The following is a 14516-nucleotide window of genomic DNA, read 5'->3' as shown; positions in this document are numbered from 1 at the left end:
CCATTAACCCGATTGCCACCTCTAGAGTTCATCGTTTTACCATTAAATTGCTTTCTTAAACAAGAATCTGGGATAGAAAGCTCTGTAAATCCGCGGGAGAGCTCCATATCAACCTTCAACATTCATTAACCTCATCTTTTCTCATCTTTTGATCTTTGTAATTTCAATATGGTGTATGAATTTCTCCCAATCATGATTATGAAATCTACAATACCGCAACATTGATCAGAAATGAGCTACTTCAGCATGAGTTTAATTTGTAAGTAATCATCCTTATTTAGTCAATTACATTATTTTGATTATTCTTCTTATTTTATTTGATATGTTTCATGATTAAGTATATTGTTTGACATTGTAGTTGATCTTGGTTTGTAAGTATTACTTTTGTATATTTGTGGGTTGTGCTTAGATTTTATGGATAATGACATGTGTTTTAGAGATTTAGTTGAAATTTAGGGTTTAATTTGTAAGAATTGCGCTTTTAGTAACAATTGTTTTAGGGCATCCGTAGATTCATTCAAAGGGTTAGAAAGTTGGAATCTTTAAAATTAGAAAATGGTGCTTTGTTTCTAATTTTGTAGATTGTAAGCGCGCTTTTCAGAATACATGCGAGGGGAATTTTGAAAAACGTATACAATCAAATGGATTAGATTAACTATTTAGGGTTTATAATGTTGTATTACTGAAACAGATTTAACCTTAATTGCTTATCAAATTATGTGAGGGGAATTTTGAAAAACGTATACAATCAAATGGATTAGAGTAACTATTACGGGTTGATAATGTTGTATTACTCAAAAAGATTAAGCCTTTTTGTAAGTTTTTTCTGGTTCTGGTTTATTTGGGTGACCATATGAGTTGGTAAGAGATGATGTTGTAATGAGATGTTTAGTTAGATGCATCTAGTTTGCGATCATAAAATAGGGTTTTTCGATTTGTGATTTTCAGTGCGAGATGACATTTTGAGTTATAACTAAGAGCTATGATAATGCAATTAGTTTTCGTGAAGGTGGTTGGGTTTGAAGGATTAATGTGTTTGAAAATGACAATAGAACATAGCTTATGTTGGGTATTATCTCCTTTCTATTGCATAATGTAGTCAGGACCTTTTGCGTTGCGGAGTTGATGTGGATAGCGAGATCATATTTAATAGGGGGTTGGAAACTAATTGTTCAGAATTGTGATATTGTTGCAATCATGAGGATTTAACGAGTGTAGTGCCGTGCAACACTTGCTATCAATTACGAAGTACTAGAGTATATTTGGCAGAATAAGGCTCAAAGCTTATTCATGAGGAGACCAATTTCTATTCTTTGACAATTCATTGGGGTTACCTTGGCTTTTGTATTATGTTTCACTCCCCTTTTGTTTTTCACTTTTCCTCTTCTATATTTTTGCATTTTGAGGTGTGCGATCACCCATGGACGGTTCTAAAGGATGATTCATGTCAGCCGACCCTAAACCAATTTGGGATTAAGGCTCTGATGTTGTTGTTGTTGACAATTCGTTTGTGGTTGCTAAAACATGGTTGCTTAATTGGAATTGAAACAGCAATGAAGCTATGGGATATAGTGTTATATTTTGGTGTCACTTGAGATGGTCTTTTCGATGATAATAAGAGATGAGTTGCACACAATGTTGTTTCAGGACTCCTATACTTTCATAAAGTGTCTCTCATCTAGGAAAATGTAAATAGTTTTAGGAGGGGAGTTGAGGGTGGGGGTGGAGCTTATCTCCCATGACGGAAAGCTACATTTGGATTATTTGCTATACGAGACATGGACAGAGCAGAGTGACTCCGTTAGTAGACCTCCCTAACAGGTGATGATATCTTTTTCATGGTACAACAATGCTCCGGATATGTTCTATTACCCCAGTCACTAATGAAATCCTAGATCACCGTTACATCACTTCCCTTTATACAATGCCCATATGCCATGTAGAAAAATGGCGATAATTTGCCTGTTGAACTGATATTTCATATATTATTTAATCCCTATATTCATGATTTAATCTATATCCAATCATTGGCAAAAGAATTTAGGAAACATCTATTTTTGTAATGATGTATTTAGTTGCGAAAAAAGGGGCGTAAGAGAGATTATAGACTCATGTTGTTCAACACAAATTATATATTAAGTTGAAGGGAAAAAGAAGCACATTTGGTAAAGCATCTTTGAATTCCCGCTTACATCAGCGACAACCCAACGCTGACATTTTCGCCACCAATTATGCATCCTCTACTGACATATTTTTTTTTATATTTTTTTTAACCATGCTTCTTGCCTTTTTGGCACTTAATGAGCGACACCCTATTTAAGGAAATGAATTGTTATCAGTTTACTTGGAAGATATCTTGACATGTATATATCCTCATTAGTTTACACTTATGTTCTTTATAAATGAAGATTTCTTTCCACCTGATAGAAATACATGATAAGCAGATTATGATAAAATATCATTTGATATTCTCATTTCTAATGGAGCCAAATATTCACCAATTTTTTTGGGAGTATGATGAAGTTAAGCAAAATGACTCACTAAATTGTCAACGCTTTTTATATTTCAAGGTAACTGTCGCTCCACACAATTCTCGATACAATTTTCATCACGGGCCATACGGAACAACCTCTTTGTTTTTGCCTCTATTGGCGGGCGCCTTGAAGGCACTATGTTCCCGGTGGACAATTATGATTGCAAGGTACTCGCTCTGATATTTCTGCCTGCTATGCTTCTGTTCATTTTTCTGAAAACTGAACTATGCAATTGCGATGTTGATGATTCCATGTGCCTGCATGTTTTGTGGCTCGTATATCCTGTATCTTTATGGAGGAAGTTGAAGAAAACTGAGAGACGGAAATTAAATGTTGACGGGCAATTTTTTTTAACTTTGTTTGTTCATCTAATGTAGTTCTTTGTCCTTTTTTCTGCTGGACTTTTTAATATGCGAAGGATGTATTAGCAGATGCTGTTAGGCTCACATTGGACACGGACATATAAGTGTATTATGCTTGAAAAATATTTAAAGCGTGTTAAGTTGTCGTGGTAGTATAAATCACTTTTTTATCAGTGATAGAAGTACTAAAAGTATACGGAGTAACGTACATCATTAGTGGTCAAAACACAATTGAATGTTGAACATAAGATGTTTTAGTCTTATGGTTACATACATGAAAGTTACTCTTCCTTGTAAAAAAATGTTTCGTGGATATTGCAATCTAGTAGAGACATGCTTGGTAATTTGTAAATATGCTAATTGCCAGATACAGCCTGGTAAAATAGTCACATCTTCAGTCTTTTGCGAGGCGTAGCAAATCACTATTTTTTGCTTCTAGTCAAATATGCCCATTCTAAATGGCTATGAGTTTTCATTTATGGGTGGATATGATTTCAGAAAACAATAGTCTTTTTCGAGGGTAGAAAACACTATTTTATGCTTCTAGTTAAATTTGCTCATTCTGAATGGCCTATGGGTTTTCATTTATGGGTGGATATGATTTTAGAAAATAATCCGTTTCTTAAATTGCTTTACTTTTTTATGTAGAGGCTTTTGATATAGAGATGATCCTGGCATTGATTGCGTTCCATAAAAGCCAATGACACTAATTTGTCTTTATCTCTGGTTAAACAGACTCCTCCCCTCTTTCATGTGTTTCGCGTTGTGGAAACACGAGAAAACTTGATTCCTTCCTTATACAAAGTGCCCTTGTCACGATTTTTTACCTTAACAATTGTATTTGATTATTTGGTTATATTTGATTTTTTTTTTTCCTTTTCCACCTGGTTTTATCTCTCTGGAAGCTAGGTTTCTGATGTGTGCACATTCTGTGATCATTTGATTCAAAAAATTTATGGCTCCAAGCAGAGAAATATGCTTTATTTGTGCACACGAATACGATATATCTCAAGGTGGATCACGTCCTGAGGGCTCTGATACTGCTAAGATTTGTGATTCTTGCTCGTAAGATTTAGTTTGAGTACTGGATTCTTTTATTCAAACCTTTTTAAAGTTTGTATCTTTTTCGAGTGTTTGGTAATTTTATTTTTGTAAATGTATCTTGGCATTTTTTCTTGCTAGATTTGGCTTAATTAATTTGGGAAAAAAATCAAGAATTTGTGATCCCTGCTTGAAAGATTTTGTTTGAGTACTGGATTCTTTTATTAAAATCTTTTTGAAGCTTGTATCTTTCTTCTAGTTTTTGGTGATTTGCTTTTTGTATATGTATCTTGGCATTGTTTCTTGCTAGATTTGACATTTTTAATTTGGAAAAAATCGGTCCAGCATTTGCATCTTGGATTTGATTATCCTCAGTCTTTTTCTCAGTTGTCTTGTCCAATGTTTTTGCGTTGTTTCTGGAGTTTTTCATTCTCGTTAGAGATCATCCAATTTGTCATGATTGAACTCTAACGTATCACACATGTACCTTATACATACCGATTTAACTAGAACTGTGTTTTTACAAAGATAATCTTGTAAACAAAAAAATAATAATTAAGAATTGCCTTTTAGTCTCTTTCAGTTTCTTGCTCTGCATGAAGCTCAGTGGAGATTATATGTTTTTGGCAAAGCCTGCTAGTTCTGCTGCATTGCCTTTGTGCCTCGTAGAATTCATGCCCTTGCATGATTAAGGTTGATCAAACAAGTTTTTTTTTTTTTCCAGTTATGGATAGAATGTTTTCTTTTAGTAAGGATTTGGATTAAAGTTTATTTGTTTTAACTTATTATTTATTGTTTTCTAGTACGTCGAATAGGGAGTCTAATGCCATTGAAGGAAAATAAACAGCAACATAAGAAAGCAATCAATAGATAGTTGATAATTGATATAGAGTCTTGTTATATGACGATATCTGTTTTTGGTATCTTTGCCTAAAAGAGTTTAGAACAGATTTGTTTTTATAGCCGTTTATAGACTAACTATGTAGGGAAATAACGAATCAAGAAAATGAACGGTTACTGAACGTTTATTAGATAGATACTTTTATGTCCGATGTTTTGGAAGTTTCTTGTAGAGCAAGTTATTAGAAGATCTACTTTTCCGCGCTCCCTCGTGCTGTAGCATTAAGACTTGTGGCCTGGGAGGACTGGTGGATTTTGTTAAATTTAAGTAAAGAAGTCATTGTAGAGAATGGGGATCCTTATGCTTGGCCATCCTTTGAGTCCTAGTGGTTGAAAACGAATTTAGAATCTCTATTATTTCTTGCCTTACTGAAATGAGAAACGTGAAATATACCTCTTTTTTTTTGGTGGAGTACAAGCCTGTGAAAAACCTTTTTCTTATCAGTAATAACTAAGTATACTAAATGAACACAAAGGGGATAGCACACATTGGCAAAAACCCAAGGGATTGGAACTAGATGGTCTATAAAACTCATATATGCTCACGATTTTACCGTCTTTGAAAATTTTGTTCCTATCCTTAAGAAATTGTATCTGATGCTTTTGACGTGTGCTATCGGGCACACATCAAGCTTTGTGTCGACTCTATGGCTTATTGTAATATGATGTCTGTTTAAGTTCCAGTATGTAGGAATGTGTACGGACCCGTTAAAATGAGCGACTTGATTTAAATTATACTAATCACTTATATCATCAAGTGTATTTAATTATGACATAAAACATAACTAGTTTATCTCATAATGCATCTAAAATGCATATGTAAGTTTTCTATTTATCCATCGCATGCATATCTTGGCATTAAAATGGACTTATTATTTGAGGTCCGGCGTGGAGATGGATCAATTGAGATGTAAACTATTAATTATAACCTTCAATTTCACTTATTTTAGTTGTTTAAGTGGTCATTAAAAATTTCTACTGTAAAAAGGTTTGTACTTGAACTGCAAACATTACTATGTATGTGTAATCATAATTTTTCACACATTTGAATACTGTTATAGTGTTATTACCTTTTAAATCCATTTCAGTGGAATTTTTCACTCCAGTATTATTTATGGAAGTTTGGGATTTAGTGGACTGTGATGTACTGATATATGCTTGGATTGATAATCATCCGGTTTTTAAAAACAAGTGCTCACACCTTACCTTAGTATTTGACCACGTTCTTTCTCTGTTGTCTTCTATTTTTACCTGGAAATGTTTTCATTACGGTTAGATTATGTAGACTTTGTGGGTTGGGTCGAATAAGGTGGGAAAGCTGTCGGGATTTGGTGTGCACTCATTTTGAGGGTCAATCAACTTTTTAAAAACACGTGTTAAATATCTAAGCATGCATATCATTCTTTCTCAACTGTCTTTTATATTTATCTGAGAGGTTGCAACTGTGTTTATTTATGTGGTTTGTTGGGGGGGTGGGGGGTGGGGTGTGGGTGTGGGTGGGGGGGGGGGGGGGCTGATACTGTATGTTTGTAACGTTCATCTATTGCATCAAATGGATATGTTATAGTTAGGAGACTTTTGGCACATCATTTGTGTTGGCGTTATGGTGAAGGAGGGGTAGTTTCACTAGAGCTTGTATTCTCTTGACAGGCCAGGTCAGTAGGTAAATAACAATCATAAAATTAGCTGACCTTAGAAAAGGACATACAGCTTGTGAAGGGTATGAGATATTTGGATCAAATCTAGCAAATTTCCAAACGCACAAAGTGTTCATTAAGAACTTCGTAATAGAAGTCCGTTATGCTTTACGAGGCTTCTGCCTTTACATTTATATAAAATGTGGACTTCCATTTTCAGTGGATGCAACTGATCTTTCATGAAGTTTCAAGCATCTAAGATGTTTTAAGAGGAAAGAAAGAGCCTAGGTCCAGTCATAGGGAAATAATTTATTGTTATAGGCATGGTATTAAATCTCCGAGACTTGATATCAAAATCGGTCGTTGCAATAGATCTCAGCCGTTGCTCTAGAGCTGCGGCTGATAGGCTGACACAACCTCAAATTCAGGTCTTGGTAACGTTCAAAACCTTGATAACTAAGTTGGGCAATGTGTGATAGCTGATATTTGATATATCAATATTCTAGGCATTTGGTTTAGTTTGTTGGAAGGACTTAAAACATAAGCTTCTTAGTTGTGTAGAGGATCAAATTCTTATGCTCGATTTTGTTCTCTTAATATATAATCATAGACTCCTTGATATTGGGAGTTTGTTGTTAGGAACTAGCTAATACTTCGGGTAGAGTCTTCTTTTAATGTCTGCTTATGCTCCTGTGATGTAGTGCCTGTGACTCACGCTCTGAATTTGAATTTGTTGTCTAGCTCAACTTAAGTCGTTTCATTTTTTTTATTGTGTGCAATATAGGTGGTTTTATGGAGCTTTTCCTAGGTTACATTATGACAATTTATGACTATAGTTACCCTAAAAAAAAAAGAAATATATGACTATAGTGGCATTTTTTTTGTCAGCTGATTGTCTTTATGGAATCTGTTATACAATAGTAATTCACTTTATGGAATTGAATTTATTCTAGTATTTGTTGACTTTTATATGAAGTTTGTCTGTTACTCTAATTGGCTTTTGTGTGTTTGAACTTTGAGCTGTTATAAATGAGTATAAATGAGTAATAGAGTTTTATGTTATCCACAAGATGCTTAAAGATTTACACGTTTACCTATATGGGAATCATGATAACAATAAAGACATAGTCGTATCTCGTTTTTTCCGAAAAATAGGCTTCTATTTTAGAAGAAGATAATACACTTAAGACAATTATTAAGTGTCTCTAAATGAATTGTGAACTCTGTTTTGGCTTCGTAATGTCGTTGAATTGCCTAGATTTTCACATCAATTCGTTGTGCATTAACTGTTGTCTAGGTTTGTGAAGTAGATTTGTTCATGTTTTAACAAACTATTCGTCATTGCAGGGCTGCTTTTAACGATGGAACTTTCTGCGACACACATCACAGAAATGAAACTGGCTGGATACAGTGTGGTATCTGTGAAAACGTGAGCTGCTAGCTTAATTTTCTTATCATATATTTGAAAGACTTATATTCTTGACCGAGAGCTCTATATCATTGTTTCCCTTAATATATGAATCTTGAACGAGATATTTTTGTGCAGCAAGTGCACTGTGGATGCTTTATGTCTTTGAATGCATTTGATGTGAGTGACACATATGGCATCATTTGCAACGAGTGTGTGAAGAAAGAGAGTCTTCAGGTACGAGATGACTTCATAGACACCAAGTGGTCGTCTTTTGCGTGGAACTGAATTACTGAAACTGTTCGTGTAATGTTTGCTTGAATGCCACTCTCTTGTTCTTATTTGCTGTCTATTTTCATTTAAAACGCAGAGAGATCTACCGACTATTCTAAAACTTATACCATGTCCATTTTTTTGTCCTAAAATGATTGCCTTCATTTTGTGCTTCGTAAGCAAAACTCCATAGTGGCCACATCTTCACACTGACGTGAGTCCTTGACCAAATGAACCAAATTAAATAGGATCAGTTGAAGGACGGCGTAAGGTGCACTTTCGAAATATTTTTCCGTATTCCCTTGAAAAGACCTAAATAAAAGCATATGACCTTTTTTATTTGATGCTACTATGGTAGTTTACAAAAGTTCAGCTATACCACTTTCCAGTTATGGATATTGGTTTTGGTAAGCACCACGCCTGAACCAGATTGTAGTCTTTGTTAGGGATTTTTATGGGTACACTTCCACTCAAGACTAGCTTAGCCTTATTTCCTATATTAGTTAGGGTTGTTGGCTGTGTTGTAACAAATTTGAAGCTAGGGTTTTCCTTTTATATGAAGAAATCCTGAAACATGACTTTGAGAAAAAGGGTACCCCTTATGCCTTTTAATTTTTTTGCATTAAAAGTTCATACCTGTGTGACGGTGTGAAATGTTAGTCTTCATGTGATCCATAATTTTTAACTCTTTTTTGGTGAAATGTTCATAATTTTGAACTCAGTTTGGCAAAGGAGTGGACATTGCATTTAATAATTAATGTTTAATGTATTGCACATTTGCACTCCCCTCTTTGGTGGTTGATGCTCAAGCAAGCTTCTATGACCATTATTTTGTGGCAATAACAAGCTTAGTTATCCATTTTCTTGATTTTGAGTTCAATACAATTCCTTCTGTCTTATATTGTTTTTCTTCATCTCTGTTCCGGAACAATATATGTTTTAATTTTTCTATCAAACAAAAAATGGTAGTCAGTATACGATTCCTGAGGGCTGAGTTGATCAAACTCTCTGCTATTTCTTTTGCATAGCATATGATGGCTTTATTCCTTTGGATATCGATGCATGTTTTTCAGGCACCAAATGCTGGAGCTTCATCTTCAGCCCCAAATCCTGTGGACCCCTCTCAGTTAAATGGTAAGTTCCCACTTCATCCTCAAAGTAATTTTTGTATCTGCTGGTGTCTGGTGTACGAAAAGATGAACTAATCTGTCTAATAGGCCGGCACTTCTCTCCCAGTTGAAACAATATTTATTATACATTGCATGCTTGTACCTGTAAAAGCATGAAACTGGGATTTAGTAAATAGCATATACTGTAATACAATGTATATCCTCCTTGTATGCTGTGACCTAGGATTAGGGGATGTTTATAACCGTCATATGTTCCTCTTGCAGGAGAGGTGCTTCCGACAAATCCAGGGACAGCAGCACTGAACAATGTTCCTCAAATGTATCCATCATATTATGTCCTTTTTTTTTCCTCAACTGTACCCAGGTTGTTTACTTAGTGATCTGTACTGAAGACCGGACTGAACCGCACACTTTGTGTCCGGACTGGACTAGACCATATATTATATGGTGCGCTCATGGTTTTGGTAATATGTTATTTCGGTCATTCGGCCAGTTCTAGACCAAACTGATTGGATTATGGACTGAACATAACAAAAACTGCATTTTTTTGGAATCACTTTTGGTTATTTGGTTAGAATTTATAATTGGACATGAATGATAAATTACATGTACTGTATTACTTTTGAATAATAAAGTTCATAATCTCTCATAAGTTACTGCTTTGGTACTTATCTGCATTGTTTAACGCATTTGCGAATGAAAACACATTATACAATTTGGTTCAGTCCATGCGTATTATTTTTGGTCCAGTCCGGCTGGACCAATATAAATATTGTTCCGTCAACAATTGTTCTTCATTCTACAAAGTTTGGTCAGGTCTGATCCAGGAATAGGGCCAATGATTCCCTATTCCTTTTGCGGTCTACCCTGTCAATGGTGCATGGAGTGCCTAGTTTCTATAAAGTAACAATGACAGTAGAGTCGTCATTTTCTTTGTTTGTTCACGCTTACTCGATATTTTCACTCAACATTGCTATGAAGATTTCCTTAACTGCTTCTTAGGCCAAACTCGGGGCTTACTCTTGCATTCGAGAAAAAGCTAACTTCAACTGATTGTAACCCTGTAGCTGGGCGACTTCTGTTGCCCAAAAAGTATGCTGAGGTGAGATATCTGGTTTTAAACTTTTAAGCTTAGGTTGATTGATGCACAATGATATTTGATCTTTATTTGCCAGAATGCTCCAGTTTCTATTTGGCTGTTTCTTTCTTCCGCCCTCAAGATAATGTTTTTGTCAGGGATTCTCATGTTTATTAACTTGGAAAGTGTGCTAGATGAGGAAAGTTATAAGTTTTACCTGATTGTTGTGTTTGATCTGTGAACGTGGGGTATGCATTCAAAATTATCTTCGTGACACCACATTGGGGTTGAGTTATCAAGGTTCTGAGAGTTACCGTGACTGCATTTTTGAAGGGTTATTGGCCGTATTAATAGTGCAACAGCTAAGCTTAGGACGTAATGACTGATTTCTACTGAGAATTAATACCATGAATGTGGGTGGTAACATATCAATATGGTTGCTGAACCAATACTCAATTTTATTTATTCTTGATTCCATAAATGCAATTAGTAATTTTGGTATGTCAAAGATACTAGTTTGTGATTCCTGTGTCAGGAATATTTTCCCATGCCTCCTGGACGACAAAAGATGCCTATTACAATGAAAGATGTACAAGGACGGACTTGGTATCTCAACATGCGCTGGTGGCCTCATAAGAAGAGCCGCAAGTATGTACTTGATGGCACTAGAAGCTGTATCCATGAAATGGGCTGGAATGTTGGTGACTCATGTAAGCATACTTTCACTAATCATATTAAGATCTGATCTCTGTACATTTTGACGAGAGTTTATTTCAGCGTGTACTAGATTATGATATTGATAACTTGCAATTACAATATGGAAAGTAGAAACTAGAGGACCTTATGTTAGGATTCTCCATGGATATTGCGTTTTGGTTGCAATTATGTGGATTATTGTCGTGTATTTCACACAAATATATTTTCATTTTCGGCCTTCAACTTTGGATTATATGATGGAATAAAGCAAGATGACTTACTAAACTTTATGCTTCTGGTATTAAGAAGTAGAACAGTGTCAATGCATCTTACTACGCAATTTTAATTATTATCATCCATAAACAACCTCTTTCTTTGTGGTTCCCTCTTCCCGTCAAAAGCCAAAGCCATTGAATATTCTGGTAATGTTTTTCGGAAAATTCACATGGTGCCTTAATGCTTCCATTTATAATATAGTCAAATTCTCATTATTCTTTGGTACTGAACTATGATGGAATAAAGTAAAATGGCTCAATTAGACTGTTAGTAGAGCCCAAAAGGTGCAATTTTCGTTTTAGGTCATTTTAAAACACCCTATCTCTGTTGGCAACATAGGGGCAAGGGGTAATGTTCTTTTGCTCTCATGTTACCCTTGACATGTAACAAAACATTTTAAGCTTTTGCAGATAGTTTTTAACAAAGTACGGAATATATTTTTTGTCCGCAACGACCAAAATCTAACATCCATTAGTTTTTAAAGTCAAATAAATGACGCGTCGGTTATTAATGCTAGGTGAATTTTGGAAAAAAAGTTATCTAAGAATTTCGAAAAAAAAAAGTCCATATACATGTTACTCCCCGGGATTTTAGTTTATGCACATAGTACCCGTTTGTGTTGGTTGGTATCATGTGTAGAACTCGAAACCTTAAGGGTATCATGTACACAATTGTATGAATGTTTTCAACTTTCCTGACACATTATCATGATTTAAAAGTTAAACAACAACAACAACATTACCCCAGTGCCTCATTGGCTCCCGCAAATTGCGGGGTAAGGGGGGTCGGATGTACGCAGCCTTACCCTTGTGTTAGCAACACAAAGAGGCTGTTTCCGAATGACCCAAGATGAAAATTGCGTCGAGAACTACATTGAAGGACCGCTACTTCATAACAGAAAGAAGCGCAACCACTTTAGTGAGCCATTTTGATTTATTCCATTATAATCCATAACCAAAGAGTAATGAGTCTTTGGCTCCATTGGAAATATGGAAAATATGATTTAAAAGTTAAAGGATGCAACAATTTGGTCACGGTGGCAAAATGTGAATTTTCCGACTTTTCTTAATTTCTTATATTTACGCACATATGACTATTTCTTATCTAACTTGATCTTAGGTATGTAGATGTATCACAATATAATCCAATCCAACAGGTTTCTTTGATTGTATTGTTCTGTTTTTACAGTTTGTTTTTGTAACGGCCTTTCTCGGTACTGATTAGTATGATTTTATACAGTTGCTCTTTTTATTCAAACTACTGTAATGGTGCATTCATCTTGATTCTTGAATTCGCTGAATGTTTTTTTGCTTTCATGGATTGTTTAGTACAGTAAAACATTCCTCTTTCGAGGTATTGGAGTTGAATGACAGGACTAACGTCGTGGTTATTCTAAAGTGAAATTTTACAGGCAGTTTCCGAGCGGTGCACTCGTAATGGAGCATCAGAAGTCTCAAGATGGCGCGTCCACCTCTTAGGTATGCCCATCAAGTTTCTTCATCTACTTGAACTATTTATATGAACACGCCTTTAGATTACAACTTCCTATATCAGTCGGAGCTTAAATTGTTTGACAAATAGCATCTCCGACTAGTCGTTGCTGCTAAGTTTAAGGTGAAAGCGATGACTGATCAAGATGAAAAAGCGGTTTTATCTATTGAAGCGGTTAAGTGATAAAAATCTCCATGTACATAATTAAAAAGGAAATTTAGAATCGGTTTGAGCAAACATTGGAGGTAAGACTCCCTGATACCCGTAGTTATAGTGCTCGTTATCATGTATGGTAATTGGTAAGAACCTAGTTTAGGTATCGGTTACTCCCTCCTACTATCTATATATTTCCTACCTATTTTTTGTGCAAGTATTAAGGACCGCGACTACAATGTGGTTGAAAAAATATGTGGGCTTTCAAGGCTCGAATCACAATGACCACAAAAAAAGGAAAAATACTAGTGTATAGTCTATTACTTGTAGTCTTTTTCGGTTTGTTTTCTTTGGAATATGAAACAAAAAATGCCAGTTTCTTGAATATGGGGCGAGGTTGTGATTGAAATTTCAGTTTCCGTTTTGCAATTAATTTTCACTCAAAATCTCATTTTCGGAACATCATAAAATGAGGTGGCTCAATACACTAGTATGTTTCCTTTTTTGTGGTTAGAGTTGAAGAGGCTACTCAGTAGACAATGACAATATCATGTCGTGTCTTCTTTGTTATTCGGAGAAAAAACATACTACAATCATCATTTAAGGCTACACTATGTCTTGGTTGGACGGGATGTAAAACTTTCAAGTCTCCGGGTAGATCTATATTTCTCATGAAAATTTCTATCCTAGGAAATACTAAGTTGTGTCTAGTCATTCATACGCCATTGCATTTTTAAGGGGCCATGTAAACAACTTATTCTGTATCAAAATCGAGTGAACTATAAAATTCCCATGATCCCATTTATTTGCTATTAAAATGACGCTCTTTCCTCTTCGTGTGTTTTGCAGGGGAGAAGAGCAGACATATCAGAACTCGGAGCATCCTGAGGCGTGCTTCTCTGTCATTGGGTTCGGATATGCTAAGAAACAATAATAAATAATTTGCGATAATAAAAGAACTTGTTACCCGTACTGTTTTATTGGATCATTTATCAGAGACTGCTAGTAATGCATGACTGCTTATGTCGAACATTTGGAACATTGAAATTGGAATTGTTGTCTGTTTGAACCAGTATTGCCATCTTTATCTCTTTGTGCATTTGATATGGAAGATAACGACATCGCTTCAAGGCCACCAGTTATAACTACTACAGTTTGTTGGTCTTGCTTCAGACGCATTATTTTGGTCTGAAACAATAAAACGGGATTTTGTAACCATTTTACAGCCAAATGTCACCATTATAGAAAACAAGTTATCATTGAATGTGACATTGTGGTTACATTTAACTATAAAATGGTTACATATCTCCGTCTGAAGTTTCAGACGAAAACTTTTCGTCTGAAATAAGAATTTGCGTAGCTTCTAAGGTTATACCGCTGGTTATACATCCAACTCACTCAACTGTTAAGTGAGTTCAATATGGTGTCTATGCAGTGGATTTGGCACGGTATGGGATTTTTGGGTTGAAAATAGTGGGCGGGTGGGTTTTTCATGGTGGCTTTTGGGTGGAAATAGTGGCTAGGGTTTGTGGGGCGG

General features: G+C 35.4%; 1 protein-coding gene across 1 annotated transcript; it reads left to right on the top strand.

Moving 5' to 3' along the window:
* Positions 1-14058, top strand: LOC141656441 (B3 domain-containing transcription repressor VAL2-like). Its single transcript, XM_074463327.1, has 10 exons — positions 1-259; positions 2571-2701; positions 7822-7903; positions 8021-8119; positions 9229-9289; positions 9550-9604; positions 10288-10387; positions 10899-11073; positions 12734-12813; positions 13829-14058. The coding sequence occupies exons 2-9, from the start codon at positions 2691-2693 to the stop codon at positions 12811-12813; spliced, it is 663 nt and encodes a 220-aa protein (XP_074319428.1). The 5' UTR covers positions 1-259; positions 2571-2690; the 3' UTR covers positions 13829-14058.
* The last annotated feature ends 458 nt before the right edge of the window (positions 14059-14516 follow it).

This window comes from Silene latifolia, chromosome 5 (assembly GCF_048544455.1).
Source record: "Silene latifolia isolate original U9 population chromosome 5, ASM4854445v1, whole genome shotgun sequence".
NCBI lineage: Eukaryota > Viridiplantae > Streptophyta > Magnoliopsida > Caryophyllales > Caryophyllaceae > Silene > Silene latifolia.
The sequence above is the reverse complement of the archived record's forward strand: the minus strand, read 5'-3'. Positions and strand labels throughout refer to the sequence as shown.

What these genes read in the sequence shown, in the direction of transcription:
- LOC141656441 (XM_074463327.1), top strand. An exon ending in CTGAACAATGTTCCTCAAAT is followed by an intron (nt 9,605 to 10,287) that starts GTATCCATCATA and finishes ACTGCTTCTTAG; the next exon opens with GCCAAACTCGGGGCTTACTC. An exon ending in CTGGAATGTTGGTGACTCAT is followed by an intron (nt 11,074 to 12,733) that starts GTAAGCATACTT and finishes GTTATTCTAAAG; the next exon opens with TGAAATTTTACAGGCAGTTT.